Below are 23086 nucleotides of genomic sequence, written 5' to 3' on the forward strand. Positions count from 1 at the left end.
TTGCTTGTTGGATTTTTCTGGCTTTCGTAGTTCTGCCCCTTTTTCAAATCATTGTTTTCTATTAGATTTATACTAATCATTAAGATCACTTTTTTAGATTAATCAAGAATATTAGTGTTTCCTTTTTTAACATATGATACCAAACATTTCTTTAAAATTTTTGAATAGAATATTTTCTTTTCCTTAAATGATCTGAACAAGGGGCATAATACATGATGCTTTGTTAATAGCAACATTTTTATTGGCATTTGGTAGCAAAGGCTTTGGATATCTACTAATGATTATGAAGTATAACCCTAATTTGGTGTGATCCATCTGACTTGTTACTAAAAACATTAAATTAATCTTTCTTCGTAATAGAAATCTTATTCTAAGTTTGTTAAATATCTAAAAAGATATTGGGAAAGAAATTTACATAATCATAGGGCCGACATTTATGCACAAGTCTTTGGCTTAAATTAATCAATGAGCTTGGAAAATGTTGTAATCTTAATTAGGAATGGAATAAACAAATCTTACCTGGTTATGCATGGGAATTTTAAGATGGCAAAGTGTGTGCTGTTGATGTTTGAAACCATTTGAAAGTTTCATATACTTATGGATGTGAACTTTGGAATGCCAACTGATTGGCATTCATGACACTGAGCTTGCATTTTGAAGATTGGAGTAATTTAATCAAGGGTGTTAAACTGTCTTTTCATTAAATCAAGTTTATTAAATGGTAGTGTTTAACATTATCAAGAAAATATTGTGATATCAGTATGTTAACATATGGTTTCTGTAATGTAAAAGAAAAGAGATATAAGTGTTATTTCAGTTGACTTTCTAATGTTCAATCCCGGTTTCATACTGTAGGTTGTATTAGTAAATTATTTCAGATAGTTAAGTTTGACATACATAAGTGGTATGTTTTGCCTACCGATAATTAAATAGTTGTCTATATAATCATAAAAAAATATATTGAACAGAAGGAAAAAATATTAAAACAGCAAGATGTCAAGCTTATCTTTCTGGTGCTTTTAGTGCTACAAAGATTGTATCATGTTTATTGTTGCATTTGGTGTCCTGCTCTCAAAATAATCATTATGCTTTCATTGACATCTATCTTTATTAGAATCATATTAGTTGCTTTTTGCTGTGTTCTTGTCTTTTTTATCTACCTCCAAACCTCGTTATTATTTTCTGTTTCTTTAATTATTTTCTTCTATATTTCTTTATCCTCTTGCCTCCTCCCTTCACATTCAGTCATAAGTCACTGCTGAATATTGCAAAGTGGTAAATTGTTATGATCATCATTGATGGTATATATACATATATATATATATATCTATATATATATAATATTTGGTGAAAACAGACTTCTATTTATGGTATGCATTTTACTAAAACGACATAACAATTTTCATGCCAAAAAACTATTACATAAATATGCAAATATTTTATAATACTGAGTTTTCATACATTTTTATTTCTTATGGTACCCATATGTGTGATATTAATATAAAAGGAATAACTTAGCATTTAAAACGCCTATAATTAATATCAGTCACTTCAGAAATACCCTGTCCTACACAACCTTCAGCGCTTTGATTTTTATCATATTTTTATATGATTATATAATTGAAATTTAATAAACTCCCAGATTCAATGTGGCAGTCCTATGTGAAAATGTGTCATGTAAAAGAAGTACAGAAATTTTGTTGGAATGTCGGAATGGGTTCTGTTGTGGTGAAAGAGTAATGGGCCTTGAAAAGTTGTAGAGGTGTAGGTAGAAATGCTACATTGATCTATTACTTGGCTTCTTTCCTAGAACACAAATCTTAAAATGACTATGGTATGAGAACAATGATGTAAACATTAAATAAATGTTGCAACTTATAGCTTGGTAATAATATAGTTGAATGAAGGGGGAATAAATGAAGTATTTGAAATTGAGTCTCCTTTAAACTAATATATTTTATATATGTAATTTTTTGTTTTTAATTACTCCACTAATTCACTGAATTTGATTCTTTTCAATAAACTGTTTGCTGATAACCCAGAACAACATGCTTCAAAATACATAACGAGTTTGATTTCAGGAAATATTGTTTTTAATCATTTTTTTAAACTAATGATTACAGTGTTCGCTTTATTGATTTTGATCATTTTCATAGCAATATTTTTGTGGCGTGTTTTTTTATTATTAATAAAACTTTGAATCAATATTTTTTAACTAATTGAATTTTCATTTATTACTTTAATTATCATTTATTACTTAAATTATTTTTATACTAAATTAAAACTAGCAGAAAGTTATTTTTATCTAATATCTAACTTATTTTATGAAAGTTTCATTTGTGTTTTAAGTTTAAAAATCATAGTTCTACTCTTTTAATATATAGTTTTCATGACTGTACTTTTATCAATACTTGTTTGAGAATATTTGGGGTGGTATTCAGTATTTATTTTTTAATAACGAAATATAGTATGTTAAAAAAGAAAACAATTAACCTTTTTTTTATAAATGTTTAAATCAGATAACTCAGTGTTAAAAAGTGTGTTGATTTTTCAATGTTATAATTTTCAAAACTGAAGCCTTATTGAAAACCACTTCATACCCTAAATTTCATTATCATTTGTATCATGTCCCTTTATTTTTGATCTCAGAATAATAATCTCCCTTTGTTCTGCACAACCATTTACAGCAAGGGAGGCAACTTCTGATTGGTGCTCCAGGCAGCTGGTACTGGCAAGGTAAGGACACTATACATACTTGAACACTTTATGGGGCAACTCTCGGGATCGGGACCCTCTGCTTGCAAGTAAGGCACTTGACCAGTGTCTGAAATGACTGACCTAGATAACTCCCATATTCTGTCTTGTGTGAGCAGAAGACAGTGACACTTGCATACATGTAGCTTAATTCAAAATATGACACATTTTCTCCATATCTCTTTGGTCCTTATCTACTGTTGCCTAAATACTGCCGAATCTACTAAGTCATTGAAGGATTGCCATATCAAAATTGTGAAGATTCATTTTTATGTTCACTTATTTTGACTATTTGTAATTAGGATTTATCATGAATGAGTCCCCTACACTCTATTTACATGCACTAACATATTTTCTTGATATGGCAGGTCAGCTATTCAACTTCAACTTTGAGGATGGACCAGGGAGATACAAGTCCACACCAGAGGGTCAACAAAATGACGACTACTCTTACATGGGTATGAAACATCACATAACAGTTGCAGATAATCATTGGATAAAAACATTTTTCTAATTTTAGAGTGTTTCATGATACATGGGTATTCAGTCATCCCTCACTGTAAAAGAAAAACCTGATTCACTTGAAGACAGGTTGTTTTCCAGGTAAAAAATGAGAACATGATGGTACATGATGGCAGTGACTTACTTGCTGGTATATTTTCAGGGTACTCGATGGCAGTTGGACAGTTTGATTCCGATGATATTGAAGGTATAGATTCTAATAACACTATTTTGTTATAATTAAATTTTGAACAGATTAAAACCATTATGTTTTTTTTTTGCTCAAATATTAACATTTTAAAGTTTTAAAGAAACCTTTACTTTATCCCATATCTAAAGACTGAATTAGAAGTATCAACACATACAGCTGGTCTGGTTCATATCTAGTGTAAAGTTAATTGGGCATAAGGTCTTCAAACTTGGTAGATAAGTTGGTTAGTCATGACCAGCCAAAAATCCGATTGACTTTGAAGTCAGCAGGTCAAAGGTCACAGTGACCTTGAACACAAAAAGCTTGTTTGGTTGATAAGTAGAGCATGCTAAGGCCTATGGAGGTTGGTCATGACCTATTCATGTTAATAACTAGAGTTTAATTGGGCCCAAAAATTTGGTATGAAGGTTGGTGATGACATGCAGATGACCTCTATTGAATTTGAGACAGCTGTTCAATGGTCAAGGTCACAATATAAATACGATGATTAATAACTTATTCATTTTTGCCACACATTTTTATCATAAATGCCCTCTTTATTTCATGATCGCCAAACATTTTTCTTTGTTGCTTTTCATATATTATTATTGTCACCAATATGTTATAATTGCCCCCCATATTGCTTTATTGCCCTCAATATTTAAAAGTTGCCATCTGTCATACAATGTTGCCCTCCATAGTTATAGCTATTGCCTTTCTTCCCCTCATTAGACTATGCAGTTGGAGTACCCAGGGGCAGGCAACTCCAGGGCAAAGTTGTGCTGTACAGACAGAATCTGACCATCATTGATATCATCAGGGGAGAGCAGGTACTGGTCATTTATGCATGCAAATAAAATTCCAGAGGACAGCCATCAGAGGTATAGACCAAATTAAATATGCAGGCTCTCCTGCCAAAGGTGGTGTGGCATGCTCCCTCAGAAATTCTCTATTCTTTAATGGCTGTAAAAAAGCTTCTTGGAATATATACTCATGTGAAGCCAAACCTATTTATAGCCTCTCTGTTATTCAGAGCCTTTGTGTCATTGTCATTGTCTTTGTCGTCTGTAATCGCATCTGGCAAAAACATAAACATGAACCAGGAGGAAAAAAAGATAAAATTATTTGTTATTTAGGCAAAAATAATGTAGCATTGATATTTGTGAGCACTTCAAAAGTTGTGTTTTAATTTATTCATTTTTTGGCCAGAATATAAGTGAATGGACAGTCAAACACAAAACAACTGATACTTGATTTTATTGTTAGACTCTCTTGTTAATTTGGCTCTGCTCTATTTCAGTTTGGCTCCTACTTCGGATATTCACTAGCTGTAACTGATATTGACAAAGATGGGTTGGTATTTTGCACTTATCATCTTATAAAAGTTATTATATTCTAGACAGAAATAAGTTTAATCAAAACCTTTTTTTCAATTAATATAAAAAAAAATCAGGATTAAATTAACTATGATACTGCCTTATGGTTCATAGTTGAAAATCCTTAAAAAATTAGTGAAATGTAACCTATTTAATACTCTGGTTCCAGACTTGATGATGTGATTGTGGGAGCTCCACTGTTCTCTGACTACAGTACGGACAACACATATGAAACAGGCCGAGTGTATATCTTCTACCAGGATGCCAAGGTATGTTTGGCATACATGCCATATTTTCTGGAGACCATTCAGGGGGATTTGTTCAAAAGGCTGAAAATTCAGGGGGATTTTGGTTGTATTCAGGGGGACTTTTTTAGCAGGTCTAAGTTGGCAAAATTTTAAAGTATTTTTAGACGCAAGTATGAAAAAATGTATTCACATATAGTTTGCTTTGAAAACCTCTTAACTTTTTCATTATACAGAATTATTTTATGTCATGATTTATCATATTTTTATGATACACTGTCATGTCATACTGTAATGCACTTGCAGAACAAAATATGTCATTGGAAAAATATGTTTTCGAGACAATTAAATTAAATTTACCTTCCTCCAAAGTCTTTAAAAAATTGTGCTTAATTCTATCAGCTTTGATGACTTTCAGACAATAAGAGAATAGATAAATATTATTAATTTCTTCCTTCCAAAAGAGTAATATTTCTTTGCCTTTGATAATTACTACAAATTAATTGATCACTTGTTGTAAAAGTTTCCTTTTGGAGAGTTTCACTCACATACTGTGGTTTCACTTTGTCATTATTGCCTGATGTAAAATTTCAAAATTTCAAAATTTCAAAAAAAATTAAATTTCGGGGGATTTTTACCTCCCGCCGGGAGACCGGGGGATAGATCGAAATTCCGGGGGATTTTTCCCCCCGCCGGGGGATATGGTATGTATGGTTTGGGTGAAAGATTAATAGTGTGGTCTCCTCGGCTTAACATTGGGTCAAGACTTGACGTCTTAATTAAACTTCCTTTTATTTAGCTGAGTCAATTACAATTCAAAATGCTTGAAACATTATTAAAAGGATAGCTTATAGTATGCTAAAAATGGCAGGTTTTCATGAAGAAGGATAGGCATGTTATGGCTCATGTAATATCGCCATTTATTGGATCTATATTTTCAGCGGTCTTTTACAAAGCGTAACAAGGATGTTTTGGATGGACATGACTCTCAGTCCAGATTTGGTCTGTCAGTTGCAGCCATAGGGGATATCGACTATGACAACTATAACGGTATATATATATATATATACATTGGCTCAATGGAAACGTAAAATTACTTTTTTATTTGGAGAAAATCATTCACAATATAGACTTCATAAACTTAGGCCAAATTTTTTTTTTGTTTGTTTAGGGTAACCTTCCCAAAATTTCTAGGTAGGGTAGGTAGGGATTTTTTTTATTGATTTTTTTCAAAATCTGTCGTAAGTTCAGAGTGTTTTCTTGCACATGGCAGTCTTTCCTACAGTACTGTGATTGCCTGACTTTGTTTTATCATATAAACAATAATTCTGATTAAAATCTGCATTTATCCGCCCTTCGTAACGCTCTATTCGCTAACAAATATTTTTTTTGCTCAGAAACGGAAAAAAATAGTTAGGGTCGGCGCATTTTTATAGGTAGGGTCGGGTTACCCGAAACGGACATATTTTTTTTTAGGCCTTATGTACATTTAAGATACATAATATGAAAGTAAATGCAAACATTTAACTGTTATGAAGCATTATCACAAATTGTTGGTACAAAAGTTGTGAAATGCAGTGTGACCTTCATGTAAATAGGTGTAAGAACAACAATAAAATAGCATCTATGTGTGTAACGCATAATATTAGGAAGCAATCTGATTGGTCAGTTCAAATCCTGAGATAGCTGTTTGTGACTAATATGGTGGAAGTCAAGTCAAGTAGTTGTCTATGTTTTTGATACTATTGTTGTTTTGTTAAATCTACTTGGTCAATATCTTATATTAGACATAGCGGTAGGTGCACCATATGGAGGCAAAAACGGCCGAGGAGTCGTCTACATTTACCATGGCAGTATGAAGGGAATCATAACAGATGTACAACAGGTATGATATAGAATATACATGAAGGATAAAAAAGGCCAGATATTACGGCATGGAATGGAATCACTTAATATAAACATGGTTGGTGTAGCCAAAGTAGTATTTTCAACAGCAATTGTGTTTGTTATGATTCCGTATAATTTTTTTAAATCAATATTTCCTTACACGATAGTTTATTTTATCCCTGCTTAAGTTTGTATGGTTATGCTGAATTTTTATACCTGATATACACAAGTCAGTGTCCTTTGTGGAACTCGGTTAGCCTACTGGAGATCAGAACTCAAACTACTTCTGTTGTCAGAATACTAATCAACTAGGCATTGATGAAAAGAATAACAATTTAAATTCTGCATACAGGCCCTCCATGCGGATGATGTTATACAAGAGGGAGCAGAGACATTTGGTTGGTCACTGGCTGGAGGGATGGACATGGACGAAAACAAGTATCCAGATCTCATGATAGGGGCGTATAACTCTAACAGGGCTGCTTTGGTAAGGTGAGTTATTTCCCTTTCCCGTTTAATTGGTTGATGGCTGGGTGTGTTTTAAAGGAATTTCGGTATCCAGAACATATCATTGAATCATACATCTCGAACAGAGCAGTTTTCGTAAGGTGAATTGTTTTTCTCAGATAATCACAGAGGCATGCCAATCAAATACATTTCACAGCTTCAGAGATCTCCATTTCTGTTACAGTTAGCTGTGTGCATGTCAGTTACCTGTTGAACATTGCTAGGACTCCTTCTAAGCCTTATATTTTTGGTTGTATCCTGTTGTTGGACATAACACAGTCAAAATACCTTAATATCTATTTCATTGTATATGTGACAAACCCAGGGTTCTCAATAAGTTTCGGTTAAACCGTCTCAAATAGTAAAGTAACCAACCAGCTTCTACTTATTCTACTGAAAATTCATTTAGTTTTCCAAATCTGAACCGGCCCTATTGCCATTTGAACCATCCATTTTGGCCGGCAGCCGGTTCTTATTGAGAACACTAAACATACCAATAATCTCATATCAAGTTATGTCATACAATTCATTCATAGTAATAATCATCATACATCTTAGAAGTACCGGTAATAATTCTGTGTCACAAAAATGATCATGTGTATACAAACATATTCTTTATGCAGGAGTCGTCCTGTGGTACGTGTGACCCCGACCATCAGTGTGGACCCTGAGAACATTACATTGAGCTCGGAGAACGAGATCTGCGTCATCAACAACGGGGCCACCAAAGTGCAGTGGTAGGCTCAGCGTCTTTTTTGTGGTGTTTATTATTTGTAATAAATTGGTAATACATACCATTAAATCTCTTTCTCTTGATATATATTTATATATTTGAAGTGTCATTTGCTTATTTTAGATTATAAATGAATGGATGGAGCACTGTACACATTATACCATACCATATATATATATATATATATTAATTTTTTTTGCAAACTTTGAAACTAAATGTAATCCAATGTCTCTTTTTATTATGCTGCAGTCACTTGTTTAGAAATATTGTCGATTGATGTAATAATTTTATCATGCTTTATTTACAGTATCACAGTGAATGTGTGTATTCTGTTCAACGGTGTGGGTGTGCCCGACCAGATGGATTTCCAGATGAACATCACGTTTGACTCCCTGAAGAACGACTCGAGCCGCATGTACTTCCTGCATTCTGAGACAACACGGGAGGAAAGCAAGGTGGAGCGGGCGTACAAGGGCGTACCCAAGTGTGAACGATTCTTTGGGTATCTTGTGGTAAGTTATTGCTTAATACAGTTGAAGAATGTTTGATTAATGAAATAGAAAAACAGTATTTGATTTTTTTATTGATTATCTTAAGAAAAAGATACATTAAAGTGGGACTTGCAGACAAGGGCATTCCTGGGTGTAAAGTGTCCTTGGATATATGGTGTTGGGTTATAGTATCAAATGTGGAATGAATCTGAATATCATTGTCACACTTAAAGCTGCACTCTCACAAATTTATCGTTTTTGCATGTTTTTTTATTTTTTGTCTTTGAATGAGCTGATTTTTGCATAAATATCTGCAACCAATGATAAAAGACTACTAACAAAAGATCAGATAGCAGATTTTCATATTTCTTTTCGAAAATGAATGTTTTATGGCTAAAAGCATTACTAACAGTTTACGAAAAATGCATAAAACATCAATTTTTGAACTAAAATTTAAAAATCTTCAATCTAATTTTTTGTCAGCAGTCTTATATGACTGGTTCACATGCATTTTCACATAAATTGGCTTGTTCCAAGACAAAAAATAAAAAAAAAGTTGTTATAACCTTCAATCTGTGAGAGTGCAGCTTTAATTGTGTTATTTGGTTCGGATTAACGTTAACTAAAGTGCTTTATAAAAAAATGCATTTGTGTCAAAACAAGAAACTGCTAAAAAATGCACCAAAAGAAGTAAACAGTAAGTCAGAAAAAATTGTTCGATGGCAATACAAACATTTTGTTGAATTTTTATTATTGGTAGGTCAGGAAACCAGAAATAATTTTTTTTTTGTTATGCCTGAAGTATTATTCTACCTCCAGAAAAACATACGTGACAAGCTGACCCCTATCGTAACAGACTTCAGTTTTGACATCGTTGACAAGGTTGTGCGCAGAAGTCCAAGGGAGGTGCGTCCCATCCTCAACCAGAGGTCACCTACCACCATACATGCTGAGGTAAATACAGATCTTCAGCTTGTCTTTTTTTAAAGTTAAAGTTATTTAAATGACACTTGGTACACATGTAAGCAATGACATTATGGACATGTGTAGCAGACCCATAACACAATATGGACATATTTAGCAGGCCCATAACTCATTTTCTACTTGTGAAGCAGGCCCATAACTGTCTGTTTCATGAGTTATGAGTGGTGCACATTGATCAACTGAACAAATAGAGGAGTATTGGCATCTGTATTTGATATTGTTTCTCCTCTTCTACAGTACTGTTGAAAGAGTTGGGTAAAACATAGTTGGAACATCACTAAAATTGATTATAAATGCTTTGAATACAATCCTATTCTTTATTCTTAAAAAAAGTCACATAATGTTATGTCTGTAGTTTTAATATGAGTAATATCAAGAAAATTTTGGCAAACCATATACAGGTAAAAAACCCTTTTTATTTTGTTGGCTAAAAGTAGAGGGATAAATTTTGATATAATAAATAATAAGCGGTGAAAATATCAAATGTATAATAATGACAAAAAGAATAACTTTCAGTAAGACTGATATGAAATGTTTCTACTGTTTTTATTCAGGCCAACATCATGAAGAACTGTGGCCAAGACAATGTGTGTATTCCTGACCTCACCATCACCGCCATGCAGTAAGTTTGCTGGGATTTGTTACATGTAGTAGTTTAGGCCACTTTTTAAAAAATTTAAGCTCATCTGTGAGTCAAAGAAAAAATTCCAGGTATTGTCATAGCCTTGTCGTTGCTGGCATTGGTGAAGACGTTGACCTGCAATTACTTTGCCATAGCTCTAAAGACTTTTCAAGATATTTGTATGCAACTTGGTTATCAAAGACAATTGGTGCCAGTACAGAAAGGGCCATAACTCTGACTTTAGTAGTTTTTAGAGTTATGCTCCTTTTTCAACTAAACAACAAGAGACAAGGGTTGGTGTTTTCTCCGTGTCTTTTTCCACATTTTTTGCCGAAATAGATTATTTCATTAATCATTACACCACAGTTTGAGCAGCTGTTTACATGAATGTTAAGCATGTTTAATTTGTGCTTATTTTATAAGTACTGGGAGCATTACAATTCAAGGCATACATAATTTTACATAATATGGTGATTTTAAATAATTCTTGTTCTTTTGATTCTCATTCAACTTGGAAATAACATGTTTAACCCCCCAAAAAGGGCCCATAATTAGTTCACCAGCCAACATTTACATTTTTATGTAATAAGCAGTTAGTGTGTGTAGAAAATAAGGACTTAAATGATTAGAACAGTGTATAATTGTGCTTCCTGACTAACCTTGTGCAAAATTGTTGTAAAAAATAATAAGATACTAATGAAGAGCAAAACCAAATGATTCCATTTGCAATGGTTTATGAATGATATATTTTCTGTCCTCTTGCAGCACGCACGACTCTTACACACTTGGTGAGGAGAAGGAGCTTGACATTCTTGTGTTTGTTACAAACAAAGGAGAAGATGCGTTTGAGTCCATCCTCAATATCACTGTACCCGAGGGCGTGGAGTTCAGGAAAATCAAGGACAAGAAATATGTAAGTGGAAAAGGAATGAAAGTGGGATGAAAACATAAAGGCTTTAAATTGCATTAAATAAAACAAAAAAACATAGAAACCTTTTGCTTTAAATGATAAAATTTGCTTTGGTGTTCGTATAATAAAATAAATCAAAATAAATTTGAATGTTAGAGATGGTCTTAAAAATAAGCCCCTAAATTGCTTAAAAATGTACATGTTTGTCTTGAGGCTTTGTAAGGTGGCTTTGTAAAAATAGGTGTATAAGTGTAGTTTAAATTTTATTAAACACGTGTAACTGAGCGAAATATCAACATAATGTTAGACGCAAGACATATTTTTCTTAATCCCATTTATTTATTGCTATATTGTTCCTACCTTATATTGCAGGAGATTCCAATCTTCTGTAACGTGTTCAACAAATCATTCATATCCTGTGATCTTGGTAATCCACTGCCTGCAAAGTCACGGGTAAGTTTATATAAGTTTAAGAGATCTTTTTCTCTTTTGCTTTTTGAAATATCGCTTGGTATATTTGGGAATGTGAGAATATATCAAATTGATGAAGCAAAGCATTGCACCATAACTATTAAATGACTTGATGATGAGTCAATATCCGTATAAATCACACCTCCAACATGAATGACGCATCGCCATTGGTCCAGGACTGGTTACGTGGTGACCCCATATGTTTGAATACTGGGTTACTAAATTTATATCGTACCAAAATGGCGCCTATTTTCCAATTCTTATTAATATTCCAATGAATAATTGAAACATTGGAACACGTTAATAGGTTGTCGACGTTATATATACATTACGGGGTTAGTATGGGATTGGATATGGGATATACAGGCTTTGCTCTAACCAATATGGTTTCCTATGCCCCTCATATCTGACACCTACTTACTACCTAACTTATGATATTATGCACATGTTCAGAAGGTATCATCATTCCAGCTATAACTTAGCTCCTTTGTAACCTTTTTCAGACCACATGTATAACTGTCAGATTGTGTATATATTCAGACAAACTTCACCCTTGTTGCCTTACCCAAGAACATCACTGGGAATGAGCCGGAGATGGTGTTCAGGATTGCGGTCAACAGGTATTGTATACCATCTCAAATGTTGTTCAGGGTTAGTGTACTGACGGGGAAACTTAAGAATGTGTTTCTGGTAGGGATGGAAACCGGATACCAAATTGGTATCCGGAGAATCGTATCAAGTATTCAAATACTATCCGGATACTCGTATCAAATTGTTTTCATACTAAGTAAATTTCCTATTATATGTCACCCACCTTCTGATATTTGACATAATTGTTCACTTAATTTATAATTCGTCATATGGCAATTTCACTTTTTCATTCACTCTTTCTCAGTCTTAATAATATATAATGTTATAATCAAAGCTAAACAACTCGTTTTACGTCATAAAACTCATGATGAATACCACATAAACACCTCGCGAATTTGATAGTCACTTCGGCCGAGGTGGTTGCTTGGTTACTGCCACGTGCTTTCGAGTTTGTTATTTATCAGCAGGTTTCATGTTAAATGACGCTTTGATTATTTGATAGTCGATTTCATTACATTGTTTGATTTAATGCAATACCTACAATTTCTGCGGTGTTTTGTAATGAAGGATATAATTGCGGAAAAGATAAAAAGTTGAAGTCAATGTCGTGATACAGGAATGACGATTAATAATTTAAAACACAATTACAAGATGCAAAATGATGGAAATTTGTTTGAAAAGTGAAAAGATAAACAAATTTGTTTTTGTATTTATTGTTCAGATAGCAATAAGTTCTTCATGCATATTCATCAAAAATACGATTGGCCATTAATAGCTTTGATTGCACAACCCTTAACTTCTGATTGGACGATCAATTCCTACCGATTAATGATCAATCCGTTTAATATCAACTAGGGCCAATTAGTGTCAATTAAGCACATCTGAGATCATAAAACAACACTTGTCATTGTATCACGCCTTGTGCAAACACCCAATTAGCAGACGATTTGTGACACATACCGCTTCGCGACAGACACTGTTGATCACCTGAAATATTTCATCTGAAAAGTTTTATAACAATTGCTATGTCTCTGCTAAGCTATTTCATTGAAATTTTAATTCTTAACGAATATTCGAATACCCATTTTGGTATCCGAGTACTTGCGTGATATCCGGATATCCGGATACTCGGATATTCGCTTCCATCCCTAGTTTCTGGTGATTGTACATAGCCCCATGGTCTCTTTTTTTGTGTTTGTTGTATGAATGGGGTGTCATTGTTAACCTGATTGTGGTCAGGAGGTGGACAGCTATGCACAAGATATTTTAGCTTTTTCATAGATCACCAATGGTGCTGTTAGCAAAACATGAGTGGAATGTCTGTTTGGTCTTATTTGATGAAAGATGTGTAGTTTATAGTCTCATTAAATTTGGAATCAGGAATGGTTATCATGAAGAATTTTTCCATCAAATTTAAGATTAGCTTGTTAAAGTTTTCACTCAATCTCCCTGGTCTATATTCACTAACTTGTATACAATACCTGTTAAGCCTGAGTTTGAGATTATGACTCAAAACAGAAAATCTTTATTTCGTTTTAAAATTGCTATTTGATGAGCATTAATGGTAAAAAAACTGCTGCATATGTTTGAACTAACACAATTTAAAATATAAACACATCTCTTGTCATCAATAAATATATTAAAGATACTTTGTAACTTTTTTAAATTCACTTTTCTTAGTCTGAGTCTTAAACTTGACTCTAGACATAAGTGAGTACGGATCCAGCTTAAAGTGTTACCGGTAGTAAATGTGGTCCCTGAAATACAATTTACCTCACAGACCAGATCTGCTAATTGTTATATTTAGATTCAACAAGAATGCTTCTTTCTATGAAAGAGTGAACATGTGCATGCAATGTTCCATTCAGCTTATTTACTTGACACCTTAGCATTTAGTTTATGATTAAATTTTAATGACAGCATTGTTTGGGTTCAATGATTATTTATTTCACTTATTTCAGCTCCAATGCTGAGAATATTTCTGATTATCGGAACAACGTAGCTGAGATTAAGATTCCCCTCCAGCAAGCTGCCAACCTGAGAATTGGAGGGTTAGTACAGGAGGAACATTAATCTGTTATGCCCTTCTCGATGGTTATAAAAGAAAAAATAATTGACAGCTATTTTCATATGTTCTTCTTATGTTAAAATTATTTGCCAAATATTAAATATAATGTGAAATGCTTAACTGATAACTTATTTCAGAAAACCCGTACCAGAGCAGTTTGTGTACACCGAGTCTGATGTTCGACAGTATCGGCAAAAAGGGGTGCAGGGGCCGGTCATTGAACATCGATACTTTGTGAGTGCTTGTTGATTGGAAAGTATTATTACATCAGTATGTTTATTTATACAACCGTTTATGTAGCCGAAGTTTGACATGTGATTGTATTGACAACATGGGTTAGGTGGTCGAGTCATAAACATTAAGTATAATTACAAATAAAAGTCACTTAAACTATTGTGCTTTAATCAAAGTCTAAACAAACATATTGATCATTGATTTTTACATATAAGCAATATAGATGTATCCATCTATGATCTTTTACTTCATGATCTTTCCTACAAGTTCTTAAAATGATCCAAAATTTTCATCCCAGTTGAATAACCGTGGCCCAACTGGCGTGAAGACGGCCATGTTGACCATCGACTGGCCAGGTCAGGATGAGAATGGCCTCAACTTTCTGTATATGGACCAGACGCCCATCGTTTCCAGACCAGATATCTCCTGTATACTGCTCAACAAAACTGTGAGTATCCCCTGTATATTGCTCAACAAAGTATCTGCTATATATTGCTGAATAAAACTGTCAGTATCTTCTGTATACTGCTCAACAACACCTTCAGTATCTCCTGTATACTGCTCAACAAAACCTTCAGTATCTCCTGTATATTGCTCAACAAAACTGTCAGTATCTCCTGTATATCGCTGAACAAAACTGTCAGTATCTCCTGCATATTGCTCAACAAACTGTCAGTATCTCCTGTATACTGCTCAACAAAACCGTCAGTATCTTCTGTATATTGCTCAACATAACTGTCAGAATCTCCTGTATATTGCTCAACATAACTGTCAGAATCTCCTGTATATTGCTGAACGAACCTGTCAGTATCTTCAGTATATTGCTCAACAAAACAGTGAGTATCTCATATCATTCCTCAACAAGGTATCTGCTATATATTTCTGAGCAAAACTGTCAGAATCTCCTGTATACTGTTGAACAAAACTGTCAGTATCTCCTGTATACTGCTCAAGAAAACTGTCAGAATCTCCTGTATTCTGCTCAAGAAAACTGTTGGTATCTCCTGTATACTGCTCAACAAAACTGTTAGTATCTCCTGTATACTGCTCAAGAAAACTGTTAGTATCTCCTGTATACTGCTCAACAAAACTGTTAGTATCTAATGTACACTGCTCAACAAAACTGTTAGTATCTCCTGTATATGGCTGAACAAAACTGTGAATATCTGCCTTCTGGCAAAATATCAATTGTCTTTGCCCAGAGACAGACTAACCATCCAAGCCATTCAATGAGTGTATACTGATGACTGATGCCATGAAAAATACAAAGAATAGTGAAGAGATAACATGCATGTTTTCAGATGAAGATGAATTAAAGAAAGCTGCTGCCTTTTATTAATTCAAGACTAAAAGATTAGGTTTGTTTGAATTTTCATGTGCTTACTGTGCTATTTATTTTCAGTACACCAAATATTCAGAGGGCCCTGACTCTGACACTGTGATAATTGACCAGCGGGATACAGGGGACACATCTCAGGTAAAACGCCACAAAAGGGAGGCAACCGGGCAATCTACAGGGGATGATACTCCGGATAAGAGAGATGTACAGACAAGGGCTGCCAGGGAACTTAAGACAATTGTGAGTATTTTGTTTTTGTTGTGTGTAATCATTAAAGATAGGAAGTGTTTTGTAGATACAGTGGAAACTCACTCAACCGGATCTCCACAAAACCGGAATCCTCGGGATACCGAACTTTTTTCAGAGTCCCGGTTTTCCCCTTCTATTTTCAATGTAAAAAAATCCCCACAAAACTGGAACCCCGGAATTCCGGATACCGGACAATAAATCGAGAAAATTTGTTAGTTGTCAACGTAATTTTACCTCACAAAACCGGACGTTTATTTGTTCAAACATGTCAAAATAATTTTGTGTATTAGAAATTCGCGAATCGCGTAACACTTTGTTTCGACAGCCGACCGGTGCGTCGTTAAGTATTACACCTGTGATGTTGTGTTAACTCGATAATCGAAAATGATGATTGCGCTGTGGATTGACTGTCGCGCGATAATTGAACGATAATCAAACTTGTGAAAAGAAAATTGATTGAAACATTTATTTGTTTGTTGCGGAAAATAAAGAACTAGAAACGGTTATTTAGTGATCATTTTGGAGGGTTGTTTTATCTAAAGATTTCTATGATTGAATCAAATTAGAACGGTGCGTTTATTAAACTATCAAACATACTAAACAAGCATTAAATTACACGAATTGTTTTATTTCAAGACTTGGAAAAAAGATGATTATAAAAACGCATAAATTTTTAATTATGCTTATCACTTTTGCAAGTGCTTTAATCATGTCTCAACCTCCGTCTAAACGTCGGAGAATCGAACTGTCCCTAGACGACAAAAGCCTTTAAAGGTTAACTCAGCTAATATTTTGAGTAAACTTACTCCGTACATCAAATCCTCACTAAACCGGAATCCTCACTAATCCGGAAATTTTGCCCAGTCCAGACCTTGTCCGGTTTAGTGAGTTTCCACTGTATATATTTATTGTCAAAAGACATTATGTCACAAAGTTATATTATTAAAATGTTCTGTTCTCTTGAATGGAAAGATTTGAAAGATTTGATCTCTTTGATATGTAATTGATGTGATAGAAGTCATTTTATTGTTGTTGTTTTTAACAGAAATGTGAGGAGGGAAAGCTTGGCTGTGTCCATGTACAGTGTACTATTGGGGAGATCAAGCCATATCAGAGTGTCAACATCACCATCAGAGCAAAGATCTGGACCAGCACAATTGTACATGTGAGTTCACATCTTGAATATTTGTATAGGGTCAGGGGCATAGATAGGCTGTTGTGGCGCATCCGTGGTCTAGTGGTAACACACTTGACTGTTTATACAGGGGTCGCAGGTTTGATTCCCCGTCGCACCACTAAACAACTATTAATAGTCTTCCAGGAGGGACGTTAAATGGGGATATGTTTGATAGTGCTATACACTGGTGCTAGTTAAAGAACCAGGGTTACATTATGTCTGTGCACTATGCTCCAAAAAACATAAAATGACCTACAATTTTATCGAAACACTTGCGGAATGGGCAAAGCCCGAGTGTGACTATAAATAAGCTTACAACCACCACAGATAGGCTGTGTCCATGTACTGTGCACCATTGGTGAGATCAAGCCATGTCAAAGTGTTAACATCACCATCAGAGCCAAGATCTGAACTATTTTGTATTTGTTGTTTTTCTTTAAGGATATATCGTTTTTCTCATTCATGTTGTTTACATTTGACTTTTATGTTTTGCTGGACACTTTGGTTACATTTAAAGATCATATCGATAATTGCATATGTCTGCATGACCAGAAATAATAAGATACAGCCAAATACCAGTAAGCCGATTTTATACCGCAGTACAATATTTATGTTGTTTTGCTTCATATAATGATATATACAAGGTATTTTAGGTTTTATGGAAGGGTCTTACAAATCACATTTAATTTCATGTTCTTTTACATTTTGTGAATTAATTTTGATGTGTATACATGTTTATACATACACCAATTTTTTCCAGAAAAAGTTACAGCAGCCATTTTACTTCGTATCCAAGGCGAAGGCTGAGGTTTTAGCGATGCCGTTTAAGATGAAGATAGCCTCCAGCACTCTCTCTTTGTCTGTAAATGAGGTGAGCTGTTGTTGTTTACAATCTAGGCCAGTGAACATTTTTAAAATATTTTTACATATTTAACTTTATAGTACCTGTCACTTGTTGTTTAAATAATAGGGTGTCTGTCATTAAGTGGATGGTATGTGTAACCTTCTAAAATTTTGTTATTGTAATTTCCAGATATCAACATATGTAAACCCTGAAAGATTACATCCGCAAAGGAAAGGTATAGAACCATGGATTATCGGAGTTTCCATAGCAGCAGGCCTTCTTGTTCTACTGTTGTTGATTGTTCTACTGTGGTGGGTAAGTGCACTGATTCTTCTGGTTGCTAAGGCTTTAACTCAGGTTGCTAAGGCTTCTACATGGGTTGTTAAGGCTTCAACTCCGGTTGCTTAGGCTTCAACGCGGGTTGCTAAGGATTCAACTCCGGTTGCTATGGCTTCAACGTGGGTTGCTTAGGATTCAACTCCAGTTGCTATGGCTTCAACTGGGGTTGCTAAAGCTTCAACTGGAATTGCTTAGGCTTCAACTTAGGGTTGCTGAAGATTAAACTCCGGTTGCTATGGCTTCAACTGGGGTTGCTGAGGCTTCAACTGGAGTTACTAAGGCTTCAACTCTGGTTGCTAAGGCTTCAACTCTGAATTGACCTGTAGTTGGTTTTTCTTTTTATTGAGTTGAATCATAAAAATTGTAGCTTATGAAATGATAAATCATTTATCTGAGTTCTGTTTACAACTCCAGTTGGAAAGTTTATATTTTTATTTTACTTGAGTATTTTCATGATTATAATCAGTGGTAGAAAGGGATTTTGATATGACTTTGTAAACTTTATCCCTTTTATACTGTAAGAAAAGCACTGATTAAGTTTTTTATTAATGGTGTTTGAACAATAATTGTTGTGTTATTTCCAGTGTGGGTTTTTCCGTCGCCGCCGACCAGAGGAGAGAGCTTTTCTTACATCAGCAGCTCAAAATGGGGATTTTAGTCCTGTCAATGATCGAGTGCCAGATTCTAAATACAAATACACATAATGACAGGTATAATCGCTTAATAAGACGGCTGAAGTTTGGAATTTTGTCTCCATAATGGGATGCTTATTTCTGAAAAAAAGCATTCAAAAGTATGCTTGACAGTGTGACAGAATAGAGGAAATGTGTTAGTGTGAGCTGCATGTATACATAAACAATGTCTGAATAAAATGTACATGACAAGTGACAGAAAAATTAGTGGGCTACAAATAAGTAGGCTACATGTATACATAAGTAATTGTATACATAAGTAAGTGGGCTACATGTATACATAACTCAGTGTATACGTAAGTAAGTGGGCTACATGTATACATAAGTAATTGTATACGTAAGTAAGTGGGCTACATGTATACATAAACAATGTCTGCATACAACATACATGATGGAGAAGTATAGATGTGTTCATCTGTTTACATAGACAATTACACTTGGTCGATGAATACCGCACACATTAAAGGTCTGCAATGATTGGATCATTAGTCCTGCAGACCTATTATCTCTAGGCATTGTTTAATGTTGCAATGTGCTGAAAATCCATCATAAATGGACACAATATGTGCCTGTGATTTCGAGCCTTATCAAGCAGTGTGTTGAAAGTGTCATTATGGCATACTCTCCACAGTATGACATGGATATTTAAAACAAAATCTAACTGACATTCACCAGCTACCAAAGTTCTTTTAAAAAATAATATGATTGCTGAAAATTGTTTATTTATTTCTTATTGATTCTTTCAGCAGGACATTAATAAAGTTATTAAGCTGCATTGTTTTTGAAATGAATGGTATGAATAGTGACTTACATATCATGTAAGTTTCGACATTTATGTTTAACACCCTGGTGCTGTTGTTGATAATGCTTTTATATATGTGATGTACAATACATTATTCTGTAAGTATTTTTCATGTTTATGACTCTGTGAGTTTATTGAAAATTTAAACACCCATTTATAATACATATATATGGTAGTTACAATAAGACATGAGATCCCACTGTCTGTTATGATAGCAACAGACAGAGTATATACAAGGTAATCCAATGAGTGCCATAAAGTATATGCACATGTTCATACAGTAACATTGATTAAATATGTGGACATCAATCATCTATTGCTCATATGAAAAATGGCAGTATGAAAAAAATAAGAATTAAGTGTGTGAGCGTTAAACCCTTAAAAGAAGAACATGGCAAATTAAAGAAGATATTTTTGGCACAATTTGAAGAAATTCATGGCAAATATATTGGATGGACGCAATGTAATTATGAAATTGCTGATAACATGATTTGTTGGATGACAAATTTACTATGTATTTCATTTTATTTATTTATAATGTATTGTGATAATATAGGCAAAGTTTGTTGTTGTATATTCATGTGAAAGTTATTGTTGTACTGTTGTAGAAGTTGAAGATAAATAGAGTTGTCATCTTGAACAGTTAACTCAACAAATTTTCAGATAATCTGGTGTATTTCAAAAAGAGGTCCAACTATTGCATTTGTTATAGAGCTAATTCAAGTTTTTGTCGATGTGTTATAATTGTTAAAAGAAAATCAATGTCTGACCTTATAAACTGTTATAGGCCTAGTTTAAGGAATGTTTGGCATGATAATCCCCTGCTGTGCATCCCCTGCTAATTGCACTGGTGTCACAGTAGGGGCCAATTTCCTGTGTATTCGTTTATTGGCTCAGGGCCATTTAGGGTCCACTTATATAATAACACATCCAAAACTGCACAGCAGGATACTCAGATTGGAGATCTGATAAGACAATTAGGCAATAAGATTAAGATCAATTAACAGAGGTTGTAAACTAATACATGGTTTGGGGGGGGGGGGTCACTTATAGAAGGCTTAAACTAGGCCTTTAACAGGGCCCTTAACACCTAATGAAAATACTATCATTTGACAGACTGTTTTCTAGTTTAATGTTAAATAGATTATGTATACTTCTAAAAAATATATAATTCATTCATACATTTTAGGATGAAATTAAATTGGATACATGACTTGTTCATATGACCATAAAATGCCGTCATCATTTTCACCACAATTATTTCAAAATGCTGTACAACTTATAATGCTTGCTTGAGTGACTATTTGGTCAAAGACCAATGAATGTTTTGACATTATTCATAAAATAGATAGGTATTTGTTAAAAAGTTATTTCCATATTCACATATTGATTTTTCTACGATTTCACTGCTTTATTGGAAAATGGATATTAATGTGTGTCATTTTACTTGTTCCATCATTTATTTAAAAAAAATATCTCCAACATTGAACATTAATTTACCATAACATTGAATCAAAAGCTTTATTGTATTTAAAGAATTAATTTTAATGCCTGAAAAGCCTTTTTCATTTTTAGTTTATTATGTTTTTGAATAGGCGTTTGTTCATTTAGTACCAGCCTTTATACTGAATAATGTATTGTTTTTATGGAGTAGGCTGTTTTTATGCGGTTGATAATTTATAAACTTGTATACCAATTGATTAAATAGAAGTTTATTTCCAGGAATGTTTGAAAGCACAATTAAAATGTCATGGACTAGAATAAAACATATTATACAAAAAACCAACATCAATAATATTGATTCGTTAATATGTTTTTAAGGCAGTTTTATTGTAAGATTATTGTTAAAAAGCTAGGCAGTTATAAAGCTTGCAGAATTGATAGAGAAGTCAACATGTTCATTCTGTAGAAATAAAAGACTTTATATTATAATGCAAATAGTTGACCCCCAAATCAAGTCAAAACATTTTTAGTAATGGTTTAAGGTTATTAGAATTTACTTACACAAATAAATGCCTACTTTAAAAACAATTGTGGTCAACATTTTCTTGTGTAAACTAGCAACTAAATATCTGCTTTAAATCAATATTGACTGACTGCTGATTTCCTGAAATAAATGTTTTGGTAAACTTGAGAAATACTGCCTTCTCACTGGTCAAAAGAAATTAACATTACATTGACAAGCCAATCAACATGTTATTACACAATGTTCTAAAAATTGATACACACTTTCTTCCTATACACCAGAGTGATGTCAAATGTAAAAGAAGTATGTTTATATGTAAAATTATTCTATGCATTTTGTATTGTTTTGTCATTTTAGTAATAAAGATATTATTATATGTTTGTAAACAGTATTTGTTTTTATTAGCCCGACTATTTGAAGACTGATACAAAGAGATTAATTGTCACAAGAACTAGCAGCTTCAGGGGGGAGGGTGCACCGGTGCAATATATAAAAATTACTGGGGGCATATATAGATGGTACTTGGCGCATATATAGACAATCCAAGGGGCATATATAGACGGTACCGGGGGCATATATAAACATTCCCAGGGGCATATATAAATGTTTCCGGGGGCATATATAGACAACACCAGGGGCATATATAGATGGTACCTGGGGCATATATAGACAACCCCAGGGGCATATATAGATGGTACCGGGACATATATAGACAATCCCAGGGGCATATAGAGAGTGTACCTGGGGCATATATAGACAACCCCAGGGGCATATATAGATGGTACCGGGACATATATAGACAATCCCAGGGGCATATAGAGATGGTACCTGGGGCATATATAGACAACCCCAGGGGCATATATAGATGGTACCTGGAGCATATATAGACAGTCCCAGGGGCATATATAGATGGTACCGGGGACATATATTGACAGTCCCAGGGGCATATATAGATGGTACCAGGGGCATATATATAGACAGTCCCAGGGGCATATATAGTTGGTACCTGGGGCATATATAGACAACACCAGGGGCATATATACATGATACCTGGTGCATATATAGACAGTCCCAAGGGCATATTATATAGATGGTATCGGGGGCATATATAGAC

The 23086-nt window shown here is 34.0% G+C and overlaps 1 protein-coding gene across 2 annotated transcripts in view; it reads left to right on the top strand.

Annotated features, from left to right (window-relative positions):
• Positions 1–22358, top strand: part of LOC128228641 (integrin alpha-8-like) — a 64943-nt gene extending 42585 nt beyond the window's left edge. For both annotated transcript variants that reach the window (XM_052940066.1, XM_052940076.1), the window contains exons 6-29: positions 2688–2736; positions 3123–3212; positions 3419–3463; positions 4178–4275; positions 4746–4798; positions 4991–5090; positions 6008–6116; positions 6854–6951; positions 7306–7445; positions 8084–8197; positions 8501–8705; positions 9504–9638; positions 10223–10290; positions 11056–11203; positions 11573–11653; positions 12212–12291; positions 14224–14313; positions 14468–14564; positions 14863–15012; positions 15967–16143; positions 17198–17317; positions 18090–18200; positions 18363–18488; positions 19097–22358. In XM_052940066.1, coding sequence (XP_052796026.1) covers positions 2688–2736; positions 3123–3212; positions 3419–3463; positions 4178–4275; positions 4746–4798; positions 4991–5090; positions 6008–6116; positions 6854–6951; positions 7306–7445; positions 8084–8197; positions 8501–8705; positions 9504–9638; positions 10223–10290; positions 11056–11203; positions 11573–11653; positions 12212–12291; positions 14224–14313; positions 14468–14564; positions 14863–15012; positions 15967–16143; positions 17198–17317; positions 18090–18200; positions 18363–18488; positions 19097–19216 — 2604 coding nt within the window. In that variant the 3' untranslated portion in view covers positions 19217–22358. The remainder of the gene's footprint in view (positions 1–2687; positions 2737–3122; positions 3213–3418; positions 3464–4177; positions 4276–4745; positions 4799–4990; positions 5091–6007; positions 6117–6853; positions 6952–7305; positions 7446–8083; positions 8198–8500; positions 8706–9503; positions 9639–10222; positions 10291–11055; positions 11204–11572; positions 11654–12211; positions 12292–14223; positions 14314–14467; positions 14565–14862; positions 15013–15966; positions 16144–17197; positions 17318–18089; positions 18201–18362; positions 18489–19096) is intronic.
• The last annotated feature ends 728 nt before the right edge of the window (positions 22359–23086 follow it).

This window comes from Mya arenaria, chromosome 1 (genome assembly GCF_026914265.1).
Source record: "Mya arenaria isolate MELC-2E11 chromosome 1, ASM2691426v1".
NCBI lineage: Eukaryota > Metazoa > Mollusca > Bivalvia > Myida > Myidae > Mya > Mya arenaria.